At 37.0% G+C, this 24,899-nt stretch overlaps 1 protein-coding gene across 6 annotated transcripts in view; it reads left to right on the plus strand.

Moving 5' to 3' along the window:
• EPB41L5 (erythrocyte membrane protein band 4.1 like 5) overlaps positions 1-24,899 on the plus strand; it is a 159,071-nt gene that overhangs the window by 55,393 nt on the left and 78,779 nt on the right. For 5 of the 6 annotated variants that reach the window (XM_070476323.1, XM_070476324.1, XM_070476325.1 and 2 more), the window contains 7 exons: positions 670-758; positions 3,851-3,920; positions 8,205-8,374; positions 9,860-9,966; positions 11,338-11,365; positions 17,406-17,448; positions 17,870-17,985. In XM_070476323.1, coding sequence (XP_070332424.1) covers positions 670-758; positions 3,851-3,920; positions 8,205-8,374; positions 9,860-9,966; positions 11,338-11,365; positions 17,406-17,448; positions 17,870-17,985 — 623 coding nt within the window. Of the gene's footprint in view, positions 1-669; positions 759-3,850; positions 3,921-8,204; positions 8,375-9,859; positions 9,967-11,337; positions 11,366-17,405; positions 17,449-17,869; positions 17,986-21,101; positions 23,525-24,899 lie in introns of those variants that run through there. The other variant, XM_070476328.1, reaches the window with a different exon arrangement.

A 24,899-nucleotide genomic window follows, 5' to 3' on the forward strand; every position in this document is an offset into this window, starting at 1 on the left:
TTTGAATCACTTTTTATTCTTTCACTTCATATTAATATCATCTTTTATCATGTAAGCTTGAGTAGGCTCTGTAAATTTGTAAATAATTTAGAAGGTAAAGTTGAAAATTTGTAGCTTGAGGAGACTTTGATAAGCTGTGCCTGCATGCGTACTAAGTCTATTCAGTCATGTCTGACTCTTTGTGACCCTATTGACTTTTAGCCTGAGGGAACTTCTGTCCATAGGATTCTTTCTCCAGGCAAGAATACTGGAGTGGGTTGCCTTGTTCTTCTCCATTGATAAGCTCTAGTCTAGTATAACTTATGGAGTGATTTGTTATTTTTAGTTTTAAAAGCTCAATTTTCCCAGAAATGCAGTCTTTTTCAAAATCTGATTTAAATAGTGACTAGGATTTGGGAAGACTCTGGAAATTTGGTGTGATAGTGTCACTACCTGTATGTCTTCCAGTGAACACATACCTTAAAACTATAGTGTCTCAATGAACTACATATGCATGAGTTTTCCTGAAAATGTTATTTTGGATGTTTTAATTGTTGAAAGCACCTTTCACATTAATATTAACCTCTATGTAATTAATATAATTCAGTATGAAAAGAAAAACAGTCCTGTGAAAATGTGAACCCTGTTTTATGCAGATAAAGCTAACATATGTTGCTCCCCTGAAATTAGGCCAGAGATGGGAATGACTACAGCTTGGGACTGACCCCAACAGGAGTCCTTGTTTTTGAAGGAGAGACCAAAATTGGCTTATTTTTTTGGTAAGCAGAGTTAATGTCAAAGATAACTACTGTTGTTTTGTTTTTTAAATGAATAAAAACACTTATATGAAGTTAGACCATAAAATAGAATTTGGACATAGTTCTGACAAGCTTGAAAGTGAATTGCAACTCTCTCCTATTCATCTGTAGTCCTCCTTCCCCAAGCCAGTTTTTAAAACTCTGAATTGCATTTTCTGTTAGTTTCAACATATGCCAAAATACATACCTTAGCATAAATACTATCTGGTTCTGTGTATTAGCTGTTGACATGGACATGCCCTCTGTCATGTGGTTATGTGTCTGTTTTAGTGTTTCTTGTTCCACAGGGATCCGTTTACTCCCTGCTCCTCACTGTATGCTGTGCTGTGCTTAGTCACTTGGTCATGTCTGACTCTTTGCGACCCATGGACTGTGGCCGGCCAGGCTCCTCTGTCCAGGCAAGAATACTGGAGTGTGTTGCCATGCCCTCCTCCAGGGGATCTTCCAATCCAGGGATTGAACCCGGCTCTCCCATGGGTTCTTTACCGCCTGAGCCACCAGGGAAGCCCAAGAGTACTGGCGTGGGTGCCCGTCCTTTCTCCAGGAGAGCGTCCCTACCCAGGAACTGAACCTGGGTCTCCTGCATTGCATACGAATTCTTCACTAGCTGAGCTACCAGGAAATCCTGCCCCTCACTGTATAGGAAGGAGATACTAATACTTTTATCCTCCTCTGGAGCTGTGCTTCTCTTTCTGAGTCCCAGCTTCTGTCATCCATATGTTTCAATTATATTTGCATGTTACTTTTACATTAAGGATGGATATTACTTGGATTTCATAACCATAATTAAGTTCTTTAGCTTTTTTTTTTTTGGTTGCTTCTAAAAGCTGAAAATCAGGAAATAGTTTTTATTTTATAATGTCTTTGTTGGAACTGGTGTGAAGCTTAGTAGTACACTGGGGTTATATGCAGGGGCTGAAGAGGGTTCTTGTATAATATACTAGTTTGTCTGTTCCTCTGTTCTTTCCTCCTTCAAAGCACGTCAGGACCCTTCACTTGAAGTCTGCCAGTGCCAAACTCAAATTCTTACACACCCAGTTGCTTTAAATATAGGCCAGCAAGTAATAGTTTAGCCTTTCAGAGGCTGCATGGTTTGCATGTCTCATTGCACACTGCACTTCACATCTGTTAGCTGGCTCTAGATAAGCAAATCCTGTAGCTCTAAGAGCCCCCACACCTCTGATGCCATTTGGAGCTCTGTGCCTCAGAGGCCTCTCTGGGGAGAAACCCATCCCTGGCACCCGTCCTTCCTCAGGGACCTTCTTCTGCTTCTTCTGTCCTGCATGGGGGCCTGGGCTGCTTTCTTGGGAACGTCTGCGGTATGAAGGGATACTTCTCAGGAGAGCTTATTGTTGATACTGTTGTCTTTGCTCCTGTCTTTTTCTTGATGAGCTCTGAAATCCTTGAACTCAACTGGGATTATGTTTCCTTTGTTATCCGAGAGCCTTAGCTCTTACTCATCCCACACATCCCTTTAAGTGGCCTGCCTTTGTCGTCTTCAGTTCAGTTCAGTCACTCAGTCGTGTCCGACTCTTTGCGACCCCATGGACTGCAGCACTCCCGGCCTCCCTGTCCATCACCAAGTCCCGGAGTTTACTCATAACTCACGTCCATTGAGTCGGTGATGCCATCCAACCATCTTATCTTCTGTCGTCCCCTTCTCCTCCCACCTTCAATCTTTGCCAGCATCTTAAATTATTTCGAATTCCTGAGATGGCTCTTTTCCAGTTGTAACTGTTGACTCTTCCAGGCTGCTCTTTGTCTTAGGACTTCTTTTTCCTGTTTCCTCAGTTATGAATCTATGTTGTCTTCCACATTTTCCTTTCTTTGCTTTTGTTTTCTGATATATATCCTCAGGTGACGCTTAAGAGGTAAATTATTTTAATCCTTGGATGCCTTAAAATTATTTAGTCTTCTTTTGTGCTTTCTTGATAATTGGGCTGAGAATGGATTTTTAGATTTAAAATTATTTTCCCTCAAAAAATTGAAGATAGTATTTCATTTATGTGTGCATCTCCTAGAGATTCCCTAGGAGATTTGAATGTAACACGTTTTTATAATTGTCCCTTGATGGGCTGTGTATTTCCCTCGTTCTTTATGTGTTAACTCTCTGACCTTTCCAGCCTGCCATGGGGCAGATGAAACATTCTTATGGCAGAAAAACTCCAGGTCAAGAGATAAGGAGAGCATCTTGTGTACTACCTCATAAAAATCTATTGAATTAATAGACCACATAAAACACTTGGGAGAGCACCTGCCACTTACTCAGCATTGTGTAAGAATTTGTTACACCTAAGTGCCAGATTCTCCTATGACATTTCTTCACTCCTTGTTTTAGTACAGCTTTTGTAAACAGGATCTATTGTGCAATTCTATTTTATGTAAGGTATATTTAAAAATTAGTGAGAGTCTTATTGTTTTCACACTCACAGTTCATAGAAGCACACAGATAAGTTTGGTGGGTTGCTTAGGATTTTAGTACAGGGGGAGATGGGTTGGAAAGTAGGCCATGAAGTGAGGTTTACGTTTTTTATTTTTTAAATTAAAGATGTCTTTGACCATAAAGTGGCTATAGAAAAGAACTGAAAATCAGTAATCTGGGTTTTTTAAGGCCTTTAGAAAGCTTTTCTCTTTCTTCCTGCATCCACTTGGTGTGCTGCTGCTGTAGCATTATTAGGCTTGGAGAGTTTCTTCTACCATAATAGGAACCTGTGGATATATATGGTGCATGTGTGTATATATATGTGTGTGTGTATATATATATATATATATATATATATATGTTTCTTCAGTTTATTTTTTCCTTAACCCTTTTAATGTCTTATATATATGCAGCATAAGTTTTGCCAAAGGTATTGCTTTTGAAATTTTTTTCTGGTCTCTTGACTATTTTTTAGATTGGAGATGTTTTTGCTGAGCAGTACAGGTTATGTTTACCCTCTACCAGCTTTCAATTCAGAAGTTAGATGATCAGTGTACTTGAAGTAACAGCAAATTTTTAAACTTCTAGGACATTTATTTGAAATCTGACTGTTATGCTCATATTGTTATAGGCCCAAGATAACCAGATTGGATTTTAAGAAGAATAAACTAACATTGGTGGTTGTAGAAGATGATGATCAGGTAGGAATTATATTGTATTACATATTTAACAGTGACTGTGTTATATGGTAACTTAATTCTCTAAAAGGGGAAACTTAGTATAATTAATAACGTAATTCCTTGCTTTATGTCACACCATCTTCAAACTATAGTTTTCTGTCTTTAAGATTAAAGAATAAATAAAGACTATTCTTGTTCCTTTGTTGATGAGTGTGTATCTCAAGTGTATAAAAATTATAACTAAATGGCTTTGTGCCTTTAGTTCCTGATCAAAAAGATTAATCAGAAAGATGTACCTAATAATATTTTTTAATAAAGCCTTCTATACTAAGGATTATCTGTTTTTCAGTTAAGTCTAGTTCCTAATTGATAAACTCATAACAACATGAATGAATCTAAATGAGTTGTGCAAAGAGTAAGAAGCCTGATTAAAAGATTATGACGGTATGATTCATTCTGTGACAGTCTAGGAAAGGCAGCCCTTACAGGAGTAGGGAGTCACTCACTGATCCTTGGGGCTGGGTGTGTGAGGAGGCTTGACTGCAGAGAAACGGCATGAGGAATTTGGGGCTTCAGAACTATTCTGTATCCTGATTTGGGTGGTGGTTGCATGATTCTGTGCATTTTCAAAAGCCACAGAATTATGAGTAAATAAAAATAACTTTATTGCATGCCAAGTAATACATTGGAAATATATAGACAGATATAAATAAAAGCAGACAGGTCAAATGTTAAAAAGATCTGTATGCTCAGTAAAGTGTGAGTAGGGCTACTTAGCAGAACCTGAAAAAAGGAGACCCTGAAAATTAGATAAAACAACTCCAGGTTTTTGGAAAGTTTTCAGTTGTATTACTGAGATACATGCAAAGGATTACCCTGTCACACAGCTTGGAGGAATATCAGAGACAGTAATCGAGCATTTATTGACAAATGAGTTGAAAATGCTTCAGAAGAGTCAGGTTTCACATCTAAAGACCATCTATTTTACAAATATTTTCCTTTTAAGCACAGATGTGATTAAATGATATTTGTATCTAAATCTAAAAGAATCACTCAAGAAGAATAAGGTACAGTTCTATATGATAAAGAATATGGTCATAGTTTAATTGGTGATACTTGTTCTTTTTGGGCCATAAAATAATTGTACATCTTAGAATTGATGGAATTTCAGATTTAATCTAATACATTGTTAACTTCTAGGATATCTTTTTGAGGGTGTTTTATACACAAGCAAATGTGTGTGTCATTTCTGTGCAGAGGTCGCCATGCTTATGTGTTCCTGCTTATCTTTTTTAAACTTTATGTTCTGACTTGGAATGCTTTCTGTATCAATATGTAAAGTTGTTCTCCATTCTTATAAAAGCAAACTAAAATGCATAGTGTTCTAGTATATGGTGCACTCTTATTTAATCAGTTATCCGTTAAGTGACATTATTCACTGTTCATTAGCTGAGTATAATTTATACATTGGTGAGTATCTATATGCATAGTGTTCTAGTATAAGGTGCACTCTTATTTAATCAGTTATCCGTTAAGTGACATTATTCACTGTTTATTAGCCGCGTATAATTTACACATTGGTGAGCATCTGTAAGATAACTTCCTTAAGGGGGATTGGTGGGACCGAATGGTCACGTGTGTTTGTCCTGGGTGCACAGCGATCCTACCCGCTCACATAGTTCTTAGTGTTCAGGCTTACCTCCAGGAGGGAATTAATCACGTTTGTATCTGAAAGGTTAAAAAAAAATGGAATTTCATTGTAGGGTTAAATTTTATTTCTGGGTTTATGAGTGATACTGAACATCTTGTTATACATTTGAATTACTTGATTTCCTTTTTTGCCCATTTTTCTTCTGGGTTATTGGCTTTTTTCTTACAGTTTTACTGTTTGTCACTGACATTATAAATAGTTTATCTAATAGTTGTTTGTCCTTTAACAGTGCTTATTGTGGGGTTTGTCATGCACTTTAAGAGTTTTTAAATAGGTGAATATATTCATCTTTTATGGATCCAGGGTTTTATGTCACAGAAGGCTTTTCCCTGTCTTGAGAAAGACATTCTCTCTCTCTTTTTTTTTTTTCCTTTGTGTAGATTTTGTTGGTACATTTCATTGAAATATAACCTCCATTCAAAAAAGTTTAAGAATAAATGTACAGCTTGTTGAGTTTTTATGTACACTTTTATGACCAGTACCAGGGTGAGAAAATAGAATTCCAGCAGAATTAGGGGATTTCCCTTGTGTGCCACTCCAGGTCCAGTTGACCAAGGGTAACCACTCACCTGACTTTTGAACTTGGTATAAATGACACCTGACTGACTGTTCTCTTTGAGTCTTCCTTCTGTATTTCAGGGCTGTGATTCTGAGCTTTCAGCCCTGCTGTAGGAGGTGACTGTAGTTGGCTCATTCCTACTGTTGAGTAGTGTACAGTTACATGAATAGACCAATATTTATCCATCCTGCTGCTGATGGACATTTGAGGTTTTTTTTAAATTTTTGGCTGGGGAGAAGAGTGCTACCCTGAGCCACGGGATGTGCATCTGTTTGGCTTTTATGGAAACAGCTGGACTGTGTGCCGGTGTTGACACAAGTGAGCCACTCTCCCACCTGAAATGTGTGATGGTTTAATCTGTTCTTCTTTGGCTTGTGTTCAGTGTTCTCTTTCTCATTTCATCCATTCTGGTAGAGGAATTATTTTAGGGTTTTACTTGATGACAGTTTCAGTATAGCACTTACTTATATTTGTTGCATGTTTGGATATTCTTTTTAATGAAATGCCTGTTTAAGTTTTTCATTTGTTTTTCTGTTGTGTCATGTATTTTTCCTCTCACTAAGGAAGTTCTTTTTCTATCTGGGCCTCATTTCTTTGTCAGATGTATATGTTGTAACTATCTTCACCTTGGTTTGCCTTTTGACTCCTTTATTAGTATCCTTTGGATAAAAAAGATTGTAATTTTAATGAAATGTAGTTTATACATTTTTTCCTTTGTGACCAATGTATGTTTTGTGTCTTAAAGTATAAGGATCTCTGCCTGTATCAAGGTTATTAAGAAACTGTGTATAAAGTTTATGAAGTATTTTTAAATGACAGAATATTCAAAAATATACTGAAAAGTATAATTGAAACTGTTAACCATTTTACTCACTTTAATTTAACATTTTTGGCATTGCTACTTCAGATCCCTTTTAGAACTGATAAATTAATAAAAGTATATTTGATACAGCTAAGGTCTAAGCCAAAGCTTGTCCCTTTCTTCCTCATTCTTTCAGGGTATCAGTCTCATATTTTCTAACCTTTTGTAAATATAACCACATCATGATACATGGTAGAACGTTTTAGAAATCTGCATATATATGTATATTGCATATATACATTAAGTTGGGGATTTTTTTTTTTTTGCAGCTTGCTTATTTTACCTAAGCATCTGTAGCCATGTAGTTCTAGTTCATTCACTTTAACCTATGTATCATATTCTGCAACATGAATCACCAGTAGTGCATTAGTTCATTTATCTTTTATTCATTTATCTATCTGTGTACTTTTAAAATAATGTTATTGTTTACTTGATTACTTTTCTCATGTTTTGAACAATTAGGGTTTTATGCCAGCTTTTACTTTTATAAATGAGATTGAAGAAAATCTTGGGGTGTAAATTTTGGTTTTGAGAGTCTTTTCCCCTGGAGACACAGTATAGCTTAGTTGTTATAAATGTAGGTGCGGGTGTCTCAGTGGTTAGATTCAAAGTCTAGTTTCTTTTCTTACTAACTTTGTGACATTGGGCTTAATTTCTTGATCCTCAGTTTCCTTATCTGTAAAATGGAGCTAATGATAGTATCTACTCATTGAGACAATTCATGTGAAATTCTTAGAAAAGTGGCTATGAATATTAACTAGTATAATTTGATTCCTGTGAGTATGGTTACTAGGACCAGGAATGTGGCCATTTTTAAGGCTCTTAGGTATATTGCCATATCTTATGTGAACCTTTTAATTATAATTATACATTCATTTATCCTGAAGTATGGCAGAGAAAGGTTCATTTAATATCTCTGAGAAATGAGATCGTGTAACTAGAGAGGAAACTCTTGGGAATAATTTTATATTGGCTGAGAAAATGAACAGTTTGATTTTAACTCTGCCTGTCTCTGTAGGTGACTCTAGAGAGTGTCAGAGTTTCAGGAAGCAAACCAGGTGCTTCATTAGTATTTGACTTTTGATATTGCTGTGGTTATATTTGTAGCTGAATAACAGGCGACAAGAGTATCCAAGTTAATAATTATTTCTGTTAACATCGTTTCTTTTTCAGGGCAAGGAGCAGGAGCATACGTTTGTCTTTAGACTGGATCATCCCAAAGCATGCAAACATTTATGGAAATGTGCTGTGGAGCATCATGCCTTCTTCCGGCTGCGAGGCCCTGTCCAAAAGAGTTCTCATCGCTCAGGATTTATTCGATTAGGATCACGGTTTAGATACAGGTGAATGTTTGTGGCTACTTGCTGTATCTTTCATAATTTCATAGAGGCCAGAAAATGTAGCCCAGTTCCTCATTTGCAGATGTGGAAGCTAGGGCATAGAAAGATGAATCAGTTTGCCAGTGTTTTTCATTGGCCAAAATCAAAGAAAAAATGGTATATATTGTTATTGGTTGTAATTTCCTGAAAAAGTATTGTAAAGGTATAATGGATTTCATATCCCTCTTGATGTTTTCTTTTCTTTTTTCTTTTTTTAAAGGAGTAATTTAACAGAATTTTTCCTGTTAAAAAAGTTTAGTTATGTAAAATATTGGGCATATTGCCTGTGTTGTGTGCTGTATCCTTGCAGCTTGTTCATTTTATGCCTGGTGGTTTGTACCTCTTAGTCCTCTACTCGTCTTTTGCCCCACCTCCCTTCCCTCTCCCCGCCAGTAGCCACTAGTTTGTTCTCTGTGTCTGTGAGTCTGTTCTGGTCACTAGTTTATTTTTTAGATTCCACGTGTAAGTGCTGTCATACAGTATCGTTCTCTTTCTGACTGACTTCACGTAGCGTAATGCCCTTCAGGTCCCCCATGGTGCTGCAGATGGCATTGTTCCATTCTTCTTTAAGGCTGAGTAACAGTCTGTGTGTACATCTACTACATCGTCCTTATCCTTTTATCTGTTGATGAACACTGATGTTTGCTTTATATATTTATTAACCCCTAGTTTAAATCCACGTAGCAGGAGTTTTAAGGAGTCTTTATCCAGCAGCTGGATACCATGTAGAAAATGGGTATGGTGTTCTAGTGGGATATTAATCTGGATAATATTTCTGGTCCTTATAAACCTGATGTTCCATTGTTCTTGCATATTCCATGTTTGTTAGTCATAAGCTAGAAACATTTTGGTTTACTCAGAGTAGCTTATTGATGGTGAGCATGATTTCAGCATGTTTCAGTGTGATTTAAAGAAGGAATGGATATCAGTAATGTGGCAAGTTGACTGTATGTGGAATTCATGTAAGAAAGCTTCTATTTTACTTACATTAAGCAGGGGGGGCATTTTCTTGGCAGAATTTAAATGGCAATGAAGATAAGTATCAAATATTAAAATAGTTTTAATATTTCTGAAAAAGTCTTCTGAAAAACATATCACAATTAGAAAAACTAATGGAAAATCTTGAGTTAATTGTACATCTTGCATTGAGGAGTGTGGGTGGGAAAGAGAGGAGTTCCATAAAAGCACAGATATTTCAAACTCACTTATTATGTTCTTAGGTGATGTGCATAATTAGGAAAAAACAACATAAGTTGTGTTGCATCTTTCACACAAGCCTGAAGAGTGAAAAGAATGGTGTGATAAAGAGAGTCATCAAGACTATCTTGATAAAGTTCAGGAAGGTTCTTTTAAGGAAAACCTCAGGATAGACTTTCTATTGTTTTCGTGTATCTGGTTACTGCAAGCCTGAAATTCTCTTGTTCCTGTTAAATGTCTCATTTATTTTAGTGGGAAAACTGAGTATCAGACCACTAAGACCAATAAAGCAAGAAGATCAACATCCTTTGAAAGAAGACCCAGCAAACGGTATTCTCGACGAACTCTGCAAGTGAAAGGTGAAATGCAGTCCTGTTTTCCAAGGACTGTTCTTTCTGACAGTTTATCTTGTGCTGTATTGGAGGGGAAGATGTCTCAGTCTTACCTCTGTTATATCAGAGTGCTAAAATACTCTTAATTTAAATAATTGCATTTGCTCCTGGCATAATCAGTTCTAAAAAATACAAGGGGTAAAACTGCCTATACTGTTGCTGAGATTAAACTTGAAGCTAATCACTGCTCAGACACTGTGCCAAGTTTGTGTTCAGTTTTTGTTCTTACTCTTTTAGTTCTTCTGTAGAGCAACATCTTCCCTCCCTTTGTGACTTTCAGATCTCCCTTAAGTATTTTTTAAAACATTGGTATATGATGAATAAATTTTAAGTACAGATTATTTTGTATTGTGTTAAAATATTAAAGATTCTGTTAAGTGTAATTTTTATATCTAATCATCAGTGTACATGGTACATAGATGTTTCCAAATTCATAAATGTTCCTTGTGGTTTGTTACTTTAGTTATATAATACAAAGAATGGTTTACTTTGACCAGTAAGCTAAAACTTGCGATTGTTTTCAAATCAGAGTTGAATTTTTAAAAATCATTTGTTTGGCAGTGCTGAGTCTTGGTTGTGGCACGCGGGTCCTCAATCCCTGTTGGCGGCATGTGTGACTTTCAGTTGCAGTGTGTGAATTCTTAGTTGCAGCATGTGGGATCTAGTTCCCTGACTAGGGCTCAAACCCGGGCCCCCTGCATTGGGAACACAGAGTCCCAGCCACTGGACCACCAGGGAAGTCCCTAGATTGCATTTTAAGTATGTCCAGTGTCAGAGTTAGAAATAATTGCCATGACCTGATGTTGGCAGTATCAGTTTTTTCAAAAAACTGACTTATAGTCATATGTTTTGATGTACCTATAAACTAAGTAATATGTAGCTATAAATAAAACCATTTCAGTTTGTTTAATATCCTTAAATACCTCATAGACTCCATTGATGATTTTTCACTATCAGCTTATTCTAGAGGCTTGCAGATGATTCTTTTCTTTTTTTAATGTATACTTATTTTATTGCCTTATTTAAAAATTGGAAATAATTGTTATTATGCACTTTAATGGCATGAACCCCAGAACACCTTTTGTGAAATGAAGATTTTTAAGTACAGTGGAAAGTAGCTTACAAAGCAGTTAATCAAGATTTGCTTTTGTAGGCACTTCCCTTGGTGGGCCAGTGTGCTTCCCGTGCAGGGGGCACGGGTTCAGTCCCTAGTTGAAGAACTAAGATCTTGCATGCTGTGCTGTGGGACAGAAAGTTAAAAGAAATAATACTAATAAGTGGTAAAGCAGTTTATCATGTTGGAGGGAAACTAATGGGATGTTTTCTCTTTTCTGTCAGCAAGTACCGGAAAACCTGAAGAACTCAGGTGGGTGATGTCTTGCTCCTTAGGAGTTGACACTAGAATGTTTTAACAGTTCTGTCGTTGCTGTTATTAATCCCACCAATATTTGTTGAAGGCCTGTTAGAGTGTTCCCTTGTCCGTGAGCATGGTGGACATGGCAGGGAACGAATGAATTCATAGTGCCAGATAAAGTTGGCGCAACGCAAATAAAGCGATTTAAAGAAAAAGTGGAGTTGGGTAGCTGTGCTGTTCATAATACATGCATCTGTTCTTGGTGTGTGACTGAGGGTATGCAGATGCATAAACTGTCACCCTTGCTCTCAGGGAGCTCAGAGAACAAAGGTTGATTTGTAGATAAACAGTTCATTTTATTCCTGGGTAAATCCCACTTAGTCATGGTGTATAATCTTTCTTTATGTTATACGTTGCTGGATTTGGTTCACTAGTTTTGTTGTGGATTTGTGTGTCTGTATCATCAAAGACACTGGTCTGTAGTTTTCTTGTACTATCTTTATCTGGTTTTGGTATCAGGGTGGTTCTGGCTTCATAGAATGAGTTGGGGAATATTTCCTTCTAATTTTGGGGAAGAATTTATAAAAAATTCTTTAAATATATGGTAGAATTCACCATTAAAACCATCTGGCCTGGACTTTATTTATGTCAGATTTTTAAATTTCCAGCTCAGTTTCTTGTTGTAGATGTATTCATATTTAATTTCTATCTTGAATCAGTTTAGGAGTTTGTGTCTTTCCAGAATTTTTCCATTTTACCTAAATTATCTAGTTTATGGCATATAGTTGTTTATATTTTTCTCTTTTCCATTTTATTTTTGTAAGCTTTGTGGTGATGTCCCCTCATTCAGGACTTCCCAGGTGGCACAGTGGTAAAGAACCTGCCTGCTAATGCAGGAGATGCAAGACACACAGGTTTAATCCCTGGGTGGGGAAGATCCCCTGGAGGAGGAAATGGCAACCTACTCCAGGATTCTTGCCAGAAAAATCCCATGGACAGAAGAGCCTGGCGAGCTACAGTCCATGGGGTCAAAAAGAGCTGGACACGACTGAATAACTGAGCACACACACCCCTCATTAATTTCTGATTTTGGTTCTTTGTCTTTTTCCCTTGGTCACTCTAGATAAAGGTTTGTCAGTTTTGTTGGCCTGTTTGAAGAACCAGCTTTTGGTTTCATTTGGTTTCAGCCAGCTTTTGGTTTTGCTCTATAGACTATTTCACTAACTTTCTCTCTGCTATATTTTTTCATTCCTTCTGCTTGCTTTTTATTTAGTTTTCTTTTTCTGGTGTCTTTAGGTGGAATATCAGTTTATTGCTATTTGAGGTCTTTATTGTTTTATAACATTTATAGCTATGAATTTCTCTCCAAGCACTGCTTTGATCATATTTCATAAGTTTTGGTCTGTTGTATTTTCATTTTTATTCCTTCAAATTATTTTCTAATTTCTCTTGTGATAGCTTCTTTGGCCTAGTGACTGCTTGGGAGTATCTTGCTTAACATACACATTTGTATGTTAAATTTTCCTCTCTCTCTATTTTATTCCATTGTGGTTATAGAATGTACTTTACATGATTTTGATCCCTTTGCAGTTGTCAAGGCCTGTTTTATGGCCCAGAATGTAGTTTGTCTTGGAAAGTGGTCCAGGTGTGTGTACTTGAGAATACTGTTTATTCTGCTGTTGAGCATCATGTCCTGTAGATACCTGTTAGGGCTGTTTGGTGCTTACTGTTGTTCACTTCCGTTTCATCATTGATCTTGGGCTAGTCCTATCCTTTATTAAACATGGACTGTTAAACTCTCCAGTTAGTTGTCTGGTTCTTTCTTTGTGCTTCATGTATTAGAACTTCATGTGAGGTGCACATATTGTTTATGATTATTTTATTCTTTTATTACAAAAAAAGTTCCTCTCTTTTTCCAGTAACTGTTTTGTATTAAAGCCTACTTAGTCTGGTGTAAGTGTGGTCAATCCAGTTCCCTTCTGGTCGCTTTTTTATGGCTTACCTGTTTTTGTCAAGTTTCGGAAGTTTTCCCTCATTATTTCTCACATTTTTTCCCTGTTCCTTTCTCTCTCCTTCCAGGACTCCCATTACACGCATGTTGCTCTCCTTATGGGACCTGCAGACCTCCGAGTCTGTTCATGTTCCCTCATTCTTTTTCTTTCTGTCCCTCAGACTAGATCATCTCATTTGACCTACCTTCAAGCCACTGGTTCTTTCGTCCGCTAAAATCTGTGTGTTCCTCTAGTGAACTTTTTGTTCTAGTTATGGTACATTTCAACACCAGAATTTCTTTTTTTAAAGATAATTTCTTTGTTTAAAATACTCTTTATTTGTGAATGCACTGTTGTCATACTTTTATTTCTCCACATGTGGTTTTTTAGTTCTCAAGTATATTTAAAATAGCTGATTTACATTCTGGATGCAGGGAGCGGATTGTCTTCTTGGCCTCACCTACGTGGAGTGAGGCTTCCACAGCACTGAACACAGGAGAACCAGGAGGAGAGAAAACTGGGTTTCAGGTGCCAGACTCAGCTCTCAGACTGAGTAGATTGTCTTGAATAAATGTCTCCACTTGATGTATTCCTTTTAATGATTTTTTTTAAAAAATAATTTTCACCAGCCAAATGTTTGTTTTGCTGGGAAGAGGATTTGCCCCGTCTTCAAACCATGATTCTTGAAGTCCTGCTTCTGATGACTCAATTAATAGTAATAGTGTAGTTTCATGTAATGCTTCTCAACCATTGGTGTGAAGCAGAGGCTCCTGGAATGCCTGGTAAACTATCAGATTCGAGTCATACAAATCTAGTATTGTTCTCTTAAAAAAAAAAAAACTTGTATAATCTCCTATGCAGCAAGTGTATAACTAGAGCTCCTTCAGAAGGAGTTGTTTTGGGTGCTGAGTAGGGTTGGTCTCACCTTGTGATGTCGTATTCAGTTTTGTTTTCATTTAGAAAGCCGGTAAAGCCAGGCTATGATTAGTGACTCATCACAGAAGCACTCTGTTTTTTGAGTAAGGATTCCTCTAAAGTTCCTTTAAATGTCAGTAAGCGGTTAACAATAAATAAATCGGTAGAGTAGGAAGAAAGGTGAGGGATTTTTTCACTGTAAATTTTTGAAAGTGAAAGTGTTAGTTGCTCAGTTGTGTCCGACTTTGCAGTCCCATGGACTGTATCCCGCCAGGCTCTTCTGTCCGTGGGATTTTCCAGGCAAGAATACTGGAGTGGGTTGCCATTTCCTTCTCCAGGGGATCTTCCCAACCTGGGGACTGAACTCAAGTCTCCTGCATTGCAGGCAGATTCTTTACTATCTGAGCCACCAGGGAAGCCCTGTGAATTTTTAGTTAAGTAAAAACATTTTCTGCCTTTTCTGAGCTATGCACTTTAGTTTTTCTTGGGTTTATTTTTAAGTTATGCTTTTAAGAAGAGTGGTGGAGAAATGTTAAGAGGTGTTCCATGTAAAGTATTTTATTTGTCTTTTGTTTGTCTAATTAATCATGTCTTGCTTCCCTGAAAAACAGGCTGGGACAGAATATTAGAGCTTAAAGTGAAGAGATTCTTGCAGAAATGTAAAAGAAAACATTCAAGAAGTGATATGTAGTTGAAAAAGTATTTTATCTGCAGGAGTTTGTCCTCCTTTTAATTTTTATGAAATATAGATTTCTGACCAAAAAGTGAATATGACTATATAGTCTCTTTTCTAGAATTGAGATTAGTTTAACCTTATTAAATTTTACTCTGTCTTCCTGAGCGATGCTTTTGGCTCTGGAAAACAGAGCAAAAATGGGGTAGTTAAGCATATACTTTATTACTTTTTAATTAGAATAAAATTTTAGGAATGACACTTATAGGAGGGCCACTCTCCTGAAAGTTATTGAGCCCTGCTCCTAACAGTGCTTGAGAGAACCTGGCCTGGGACTGGCAGGAACGCCCTTTCATTCCTGCCCTTGGACTTCTGTTTGCATGAGCAGCTCTGCTCCAGTGAACCATGGAAAACAGTACTGTTTGAAAAAGCACAACCGTTTGACCTAAAAAACTGTGCTTGTTTGAATAACAGGTTTTTAAATTGGCTGAGGTTAGTTTCTAACTACTCCCTCATGAGTCTTGACTAATATAAACTATCTTAGGAAGAGGTGACATTTTAAAGGACAGTTCACATTTCATTTAGTAGTACTTCTTGCACAGACTTAGTGAACAGTCTTGAAGACAGAAAAGAGAGGAAGAGAAGAAATGGTGGAAGAAATGATACATAGAGACGGCATTAGAGCAAAACATTTCTTTAAAAAAGAAGCTGCATTGGGTCAGTAATGAAAAGTAATCTGTTACTTTCATACTAGTGGAGGTGAAAGAATAGGTGCAGTGATGAGAGGATAGTGCTTCCTGTCTTCCAAATTGTTCTAAAACAGGGAGCTAGAGTCCTGTATCACTTATTATAAGTGCTTTTTTCCCTCTCGTTTTATTCCATCATCTTTTACCTATCACCTACTGGAGTTATTCCCAGTTGAAGGAAAAGCTTCAGAGTGTAACCAAAGGGCCATATAGTGATGTGTCATTTTTGAACCATACAGATTGAGTGGGTTTTCATTAACATGGAGATTTAAGAGTTCCTGAATATAACACAGTGTGTTTTGGGAATTACAGCAAGATTAGTAAAAGAAATTCTGCCTGACAGGTGTTTTCTTCCCCACTGGCCTTGGCAACAGATTCTACACTAAACATATTTTTTTAAAGATTTAGTTTATTTGTTTAGTTGTATTTGTCACTGTTCTTTGTGCTTTGCTAAGAGCCCCATGCAAATAAGGAAACTGCAGTTAAGAGAGCAAAGCTAGTGGTTCTGTTTGGATTTGAACCCAGGCAGTGGAGGTGCTTGTTCTGGTGACTTTGACTTGTAGTAGAGCTGTGGTTAGTAAAATACGAGATATAAAATGGTTATTCCTCCTCCCCTAGCCTTTTAGCAAGGCCTTTTCATCTTGAGTTCTTTCTTAATTGGTGTCTTCCATCATCATTTACTTCTGTTCTGTTCTCCCTCTCTGAGAAGGCTCCTGGATCCTGTATTCAGAGTAGTTTTGTGTTTGTGAAGCTTTGCCCATTTCCTGTTGCTGGCATGACATCCTGGCTGGGTATGGTATTCTTTGAGGGTTGCCGTGGAGAACTCTGTGCTGGCCTGATACTGGCAGTGATGTGCTTTTACATTTCTTTAAACTCTTCTCTGAAGTGTTATTTCCTTGTCCTTGAAGGTCAGTAATATAACAATAAGGAACTGAATGTATTTAATTCTGCATTTTATCTCCTTGGAATACAATGTTCTCGTTAAATCTATAGATTATTTTTCTCACTTTCAGAGAAGTTTTTTTTGTTTTGTTTTTTAATGATACTGAATATATTTTCAGTTACCTTAGCTGAGTTCCTTTTCTCAGGATACGAGTTACTCTTGTGTTAGTAGGTCTGAAGTTAGTGAATTCTTATATTTACCTTACTCTGTTGTGTCAGTATCTCATCTTTGAGTTCTTGTTGAATATTTGTTCTTTTTTTAGCCAGCTTTGAGGTTTGTTTTTGTTTATTATGTTGTATTATATGCTGAGTTTTTTAAGTGCTTTTTTGGGGGAAGTGGGAAGGGAATGAGCACAGCCTAAACTAAAGATTTAACGGCATACTTGTAAATCATTTGGAGGAGAAGGATGTATAGAGAAGCTTCTAAGTTTATAGTAAGGCCTATTGAGTTATAAAATGCTGAGTGACCTTGGAAAATCTTGAGAGGGTAGGAATATACAGAAGTGACAGGTAAGTTTATGTGGATGTTTGCACTTAATGCCTCAAGGAATCATTTGTGCAGCTGTCTTTATTTTGCTGTCTTTGACAGATGTTGTCCAGTGAATAAACAGGATTAGGAGTGAAGTGTGTATCTAAAGCACAAGTAGAACACAGGTATATGGAAGCATCAAGCGAGCAGCAGAGTGTCTGCCAGTGAGAGCAGGTGTTTTCTGGACGTCGTCTGTGCTTAGTTTTAGGGGCTCATGGTAATTTTTTTCTTTTCTTTTTTTTTTCCCCTGTTACAGTGTTCACAACAATGTTTCAGCTCAGAGTAATGGTTCCCAACAGGTAAGAGAGATAAGCTTCTAAAGCACTAGAATACTGTGGTTAATTATCAGTGTGATAGACAGCAGTAGTATTAACCCAGTTCTCATACTAGTATAACCTCAGGAAAGTTTTATGCATTTTCTTTTTCTTATCTGTAAAATGGCTCAACCATATGAGACCTGCTACTTTATTCCCTTAAGATGTTATAATAGAAAAGGTTTTAATGTTATAATAAAACATTTTCTGACCCTATAAATCCTGTAAAATGGAAAAAATACTAATGTTCAGTTAGATTATTATCTGTCCCAAAGGTGGTATATAACTTTCAAGCATTTGTTTATTGCTGTGTTTATTACTATCATATCTGTTCACTGTGTAGCTAGTATTCCATGTTAATATTCTACTTACCAGTGAAGAGATCTTTTATAATTTATGTCCAAAGGCTTGGGGTGTGAGGTCCACTGTGCCTGTGATTCCTTCTGTTCCCGCTGGTCCTGTGGTCGCGGAGGTCGAGAATCTTCCAAGGAGTCCTTTAACAGACCAGCGCGACAAGAAATGGTTCGTTTATTCATTAAACCAAAATAAAGTGTTGCTTGCCTAAGGGTGTTCTGAATCCCCAGCCATAATCTTAGGCTACTTGAAATATGATTGAAAACAAATTATTCTTATTTGTAAGCTGACAAAAAAAGCATATTGTTGAGCTATCATATTGGGATGAGTAAGGGATGCAGATGAAACAGGGTGACAGTGTCAGTGAAGCCTGTGAGATGGCTCTCCTGACTGGTTAGCGTGAGCTGGGAGTGGCAGTGGTTTTCTGTTAAAAAAAGACTTTAGTGCTACTCGATAGGACCTTTCATGTCTTCAGTCCACGTTATTCTACACAACGTGATGCTATTGCTTTGGCTGTGTTTTCTTTCTTAAAGACTAGAGATAAAGCCAAAACAGAACCGTAATTATAGTCCAGTAAAACAAAGCATGAAATATTCCATGGGGAAGAGTTGGAGGAATAATCTTATGATGGGAAGATACTTCATTTGTTTAGAGTCCCAGGGTTTTTTTTTTTTTTTTTTTGAGACTAATAGTGCACAGATATGGATACTTTGTGGCTTACGGGGTTAATCCATGAGGTTCATCCCTTCCTGAATGAATGTATGTGGCCTGGGGGGCTCCTTGGGGATTATTTGATTGAGTGGTCATGTTGGGCATCATCTGTTCAAGTTTTATGTCTGTTTATGAAATGAACTTTGATAATTGATAGGGTCTTTCTCTTTTTCTCTTGCTCTCAGTTTATGTAGTACCTGAAATCTAATGAGTTTCTGTTGGTGATCTCAAGGTTTGGGTCAGCTTTCTGTGCAACCAGCTCTTCCTTCATGGTGGTGGGTCAACAGTGGTTGGTGATTATTTTCAGTCTTTGCCATGTAATTGTTTTTTCACTGTTATTTTGGCTTAACTAACTGCAAGGTGCTTTGCTTTTGATGATTGGACATATTTTTGCTTCAGTTCCAAATAACTTGATGAGTTTCTAAGATCAAGGAGATTTTTGCCCTTGTTTTCTCCCATTATCCTTTTTTCCCCCCTTTCTACTTGAGAATGTGGTTGGGGTACTTTGTGTGTGTGTGTGCACGTGGGCACACACTTAAAGGACAAACAGTGAGGTTTCTACATGTCAAATTTTAGTCTTTTTTTTTTTAAGCCATTAAAAACAGTTTCTTCAGTTTCCTATGAAAACGCAGCTCCAGTAAGAGGCTATGTTTTGTCTCCTCGTTACTGCCACGTCTTTGGCAAGGAAACATAGTACTGAGATTTCAATTAGAAAAGAGCTCATTTAATACATGCTTACATTTTATGTTAATACAGAATGAGAATCTGGTTTGTTTGTATCTGTATAATGTTTAAATCTTTAGCTTCTCAGTTTTAATTGGTACATATTTAAATCTGTTTAAATGATTTGTTAGGCATTTACTCAGTTCCTTTGATGCAAACTTTGAAAAAAGAATGCTGAGTCTCTGAGTATTGAATTTCAGGAAGAAGGAGAAATCTGGAGCTGTGTGTCCCCCTCTATATAACTGTATTGTGACCACCTCTGCGGAAATGGAGCAGAGTGGTGGCCCTCCGGCCCAGCACGCCTCTGTGTATGTCAGCAAGGCCTGGCACTAGGCGTGGAGCTGGCCTGTCTTGGAGCTGATGGGTTCCCCAGCCTTAACTTAAGATAAATCTACATTTCCATTTCTGTTACTGCATGCTTTGATTCTAATACTTTCACATGAATATAAAACAGTCCTCCTTTAGAAAGTGATGTTAATGAAATTTGGAAATGCTCCCTGGGTTTGGACGGTTGGGTGGAATAATGGACTATTCTATTTCTGGCAGATAACTTTTAACCAGTTTAATCTAAATGTACTCCTTGTTCAGTTCTGTAGCTTTTTATTGCTGATATCTTCTAAATGACATCATTATTTGAGTGAATGATTTGGTATGTTAGTATAGAATTACCCAATATTTAAACTATCTTTTGAGAATGTATGTATTTAAAATTCATTAACTATTTATAAACAAAACTGAATACTATGCGGAAAATCTTGCATATGTACGGGAGAACATAAACCTAATTTTCTAAATTTTTAGAGACCCTATATTGAGGGCTAGATCTGCTATTTCTGGGTTAGATCTGATGAACAGCTTGTATTGCAGTTGAAGGCGATAATTTTATTGTTTAAAAAAACAAAAAAGGCTTCCAAATTTGTCCTGAAAATCCTTTTAGCTAATTTATTTTCAGTTTCCTTAAGGAAGAAAGATGAAGATGCAGGCCTTAGTTGAATAGAATGTCTGTCCTTAGACATTTTTATAACTGGGGTGATTTTTTCCCTTTGTAGTTACCTTACATGTGTGCTGCCCTTTTGGTCATGCACAAAACTCTGGCAGCTGTTTTCTTTCTACGGGAGGACTCTGATCATTTCTAATCAGAAATTGCTTCTTTGCATGTTTCACTCTCTTACTTTCATATGTTTGCTTATAGCACTTGTGATAAAAGGCACTAACACTTTCTTGGAGGGGCTTTTTCTCATCACATTATCTGTATCTGTTGAATTTAATTCACTGTAGAAGGAACAGTGTTTCTCCATTGTTAATTGGAAACATTGATGTCCAATTACATAGCCTCTGTGAGGGCAGATTTTTTTTTTTTAATGTTCTTTCTGAATTTTGTTTCATGGACTTCAGTTTTATGCCACTTGATTTGTGAAATAACTTTTCACAATTGCCCTTTGCTGTATGTGGCTTTGTCCTTATGTAAACTTATCCTTTCAGATACTTGAATGAAGTAGATTATAAGCATTTTTTCTTCTCATTAGGACCTCAGGCAACTTTTCTGCCTCTGATTTTGATAGCAGGATTGGGGACAGATGCAGAGTGTCTTGCTCTCGGTGAAATTCCTTCTTCATTTAATTCACCTGACTCTGATTACTTGACATGTTTCCATATTGCCATTTTCCACTACATGTAACTTTGTGGATTTCCCCATTTGTTGCTCTTGAATACTCTCCTTGCATGGAGTAGATGCTGGTAACTGCTTGTGGCAGTTTTGCATGCTGGTCCCATGGCCGCCTTTATTGCCTCTTACACCTTCATCTTCTCCTGTTGACTAACTGTGCTCCCCTCCCACCCCAACCATCCAGGCTCTCGGCTGCCGGTGATCGCTCTCAACGTGGTGGAAACCAGTGGGACACAAGGGCCTTGTCCCCACCCCATCCTGCACCTAGAAACTACCCTGCCTTTGTCCATGAGCACAATGTGAAGAATGCAGGAGCCCAGCAGAACGCTCATTTCCCTGGCCCTGCAGCCATGACTGACATATGAGTGTTGAGCCTCTTGGGCACTGGGACTCTGTTGTGCAAGTTGACGGTATACATTTCTAGAGTTTATAGAGGATCAGTGACATTAAGAAAATTTGCAAGAAGATATTTTACACGAAATCACTCATTGGGTAGTGTTGTTTGTAATTGAAATCTTCTGTGAAAGGGAAAAGGATCTGAAGAAGCTAGATGCCATCAGTGATAGTGACAAATATTTTTGTGTTGCAAAGGGTATTTTGGAAAGATTTTCTGTGATTTTAATATGTTAACACATCACTTAGAAGATGTTTCAGGAGAAGATTTGTGTTTATGAATAAACTGCCCATTATCACCCCAGCCTCCATGCAGCACCAGTAGATGGAGGTGAGAAGAATCAGTCCCACTGAAAATGCACACAGAAGGGAGCATGTCCAGGCCAGGCGGATCAGCCTGTGGCAATACTTTTATAGACTGCTCTTACACACTATCTTTAATACTTCCAAAGTGACCCAAGTCTTAATTTCAGTTGAGTGCCTGAGCTTCTATTATTTAATTACTGTTTAAATCAAGTTTAAAGCTTACTTTTTAATAAACACAAGTATTTTAAATTAGCAGAAGGTCTAGAAATCACTGTAATGTGCCTCATGTGAAGAGAGGCATGTGAATGGTTACTTTGCATGATTAACTGAATCGATGGTGAGCTTGAATGGTTATATTACTACTGAATGATTGTATACATGGAACATGTATTTACTTTTGCCTTTTCACTTTTCTCTTTTATCTCACGCATCTGATAGATTTCTCAGGTTTGCAAACAGGCTCATAGTCTGGCCTTGCACAACCTCTAAAATAAAATTCTGAAGCCAAAACTATATCACTTTTAATACTTAATGCATATCACTTTTAATCACTTTTTGCATATGTTATTATTTTTGGTCCTTTTTGAACTTCAGAATGTAATTGTGGTCTTTGGTTTAACTCAGAGAGGCAAATTAACTGGAAGAAATATATTTCTGATGTAATGGGAAATGATGTAAAGGGAAGAATTTCTTTTGTCTTTTTAGAGTTTTAAAAATTTAAGTTTTTAAACATTTAAACTATATTTATAGAGAGAGTCATTTTATAGTCTGAGAATTCATAGTACATCAAGATAATGAAGATTTAATTAAAAATAACATAACTTGTGTACCATTCTGCTCACCTCAGAGGTCAGTCTTACTGTCTGCTAGATGAAGGTGAAGTTTCAGAGGGCCTTATATTAGTGAGTTCTTGGTTGCAAATATAATACAACTTGTCAGTAGAAGACATAAATAAGTGGAAGTAAGTAATATTTAGGGAATTTAATTTATAGGCAGATTTCAATCTGAATTTATTAAGTCATGTATAAGTATTCTTTAATGTATCTACATATGAGCAGATACATATCTTAAATAGCTCAGCTGAAAACTCTGGAAGGCTATCATCATAGCATGCTTAAACATGGCCACTAATGTGTACCCCTCATGATTCTGCTAGACTTACATAGCTCAGACTCTTATTGTCAATGGTGATTATTTTTTTTAAGGGAATTTGAATCATAACATTTTAAGCACAGAAACTCTGATTTGTTCCATTTAAGAAAAGATTTCATGTGTATGAATATGATTAAAACCTTACAATGTTTATAATAGAAACCAGAAAGAGGGATAATATGAACACAGCTTTCTGGTCTCTTAGAAAGTCCTAAGGTTTGACTTCTCTCACTTTGAAATTAATCTTAAAATCTGAACCCCTGATACAGTGCCTCATGTTCGTCTTACCCAGAATCTTAACTTGGGGAAGTACAGAAGGACTGTGATTGAAGAATAAACTCTTGTTTATAGTAAAAGTGGTCATTTCTGTACTTAGAATCTTAAGTCAATGCTGTTACATTTAAGTAATAGAAGAGTCACGTGGTTTTCCTTTGTTTGAAAGCATTGTTATAAAATAGCTCTTTGCATCAGTGGGAGCATCATAATTGTAAATTCCTGCTGATGGAGTCTGGGTTGGAGGGGTGACGGAGCAAGAAGTTGGCAAAGGGTAGGGGTGTGAAGGGCTAAAGGCTGAATGGTCGTGGAATCAAACCTTTCTGCTTCATACAAGTTCCTGTGCTCCAGGGTCTCAGAGTGCAAGTGTTGGGAATGTTTGCTACTTGTATTTTCAAGGTGGTTATACAGATTGTTTCCAGAGGTATGAAGACTTTATCAGCGGTTCATCCTAAATTAAATAAATTGTCACCAACGTTTTTATACTCTGCATTTTATTCTAAAAGGTCAGTGATCCTACGTCGTTGATTGGGGACCTAATACACTCCAGAAGCACCTTACTTGGCTGTTTACTCTCCTTTTGATCAGAGGGATCCATCAGCCCAGAACACCAAGATCATGTGATTCAACTTCAGGGCTTTGGCTAATTTTGTTTAACTAATTTTAACATCTTGAATTAAGTTGGTTTTGTGTCAGCTGCCTTTCTATAGAAACAGCAAAGATAGTGAAGCGACCTTTACACTTTGATGCATGAAAATACATGCACTTCTTAATATCATTATTTCTTTTGATAGTAAAAGCACTTCTGAGGCATTTACCTATCTCTGAGTATAATCTAACATTTCTGATCTTGATAGGGTGTAATCACAGATAAACTTTTAGATGAATTTACAGAGAAAAATGAACTTTATCCTATTATATATGTCTATATATTACAGAGAAAAACTTTATCCTATTATATATATGTCTCTATTTTAAAAAAGCAGCCCGTGTACAAATATTGTAATATCAGTATAATTTAGATCATTTTTAAGTGTTTAGATCATTTTATTTAAAGTGTTGACCTGGAAGCTGTTGTTCATGACAACATTCATGACAGTTGTATCATTCTTTATTGTTAAAATTGTTCAGGATGTAGAAGGTGCCATGTAAACATATCAGGGTTATACAGCTTATGTTTCTCCTGAATGGAAGACAGGGAGGTAGCTTATTTCATGGGATAAAACCATTAGCTGAGCCTTATTTATGGGAGATTCTCTTATTTACTAGATTTTTGCATATTTGTTGATTTGCTAGAAAATAATTTTGTTTAGTAACCTTACTTTATAACTTTCATGTGTCTTGATACCCCGTGTTTCATCTTTCTGTCTTGCCAAACAGGAAAACAGATGAAAGGGTAAGGAGTGGAGGGCTCTAGTGTTTGGGTTTGAGGAGGAAGAAGAGTATTGTGAAAATGACTGGCTTTATAGGCATAAGAAGACACTTTGATCCCCTCTGCTTTGATCCCCTTCCTGTCCATGTTCACAGCCATAAACTGAGGGAAGTGGGAGGATGGTTGTCCTGCGTTACGGCCGTGTGCTCTGACGGTGGAGTGGTCAGCGCTTGAACCACAGTGCTCTATCGTGGTTGAAGCAGACTCTTCATTCGTAAATCATCATTAACTGCTTTGAAAAATCATTGTTTTGTGTGCTGAGCTTTGAGTATTGAGTTAGAAAATATCACATTGCATTAATTTATTTTATATCCTGATATATAGGACTTACATGAATTTGCAGAAATAAAATCATCTTGTGCCAATGACATTTAATCTCTTTACCCCCACATACTTCTTAATTTTAATATACATCATGCCACATTA

Source organism: Odocoileus virginianus, chromosome 13, assembly GCF_023699985.2.
Source record: "Odocoileus virginianus isolate 20LAN1187 ecotype Illinois chromosome 13, Ovbor_1.2, whole genome shotgun sequence".
NCBI classification, from domain to species: Eukaryota; Metazoa; Chordata; class Mammalia; order Artiodactyla; family Cervidae; genus Odocoileus; species Odocoileus virginianus.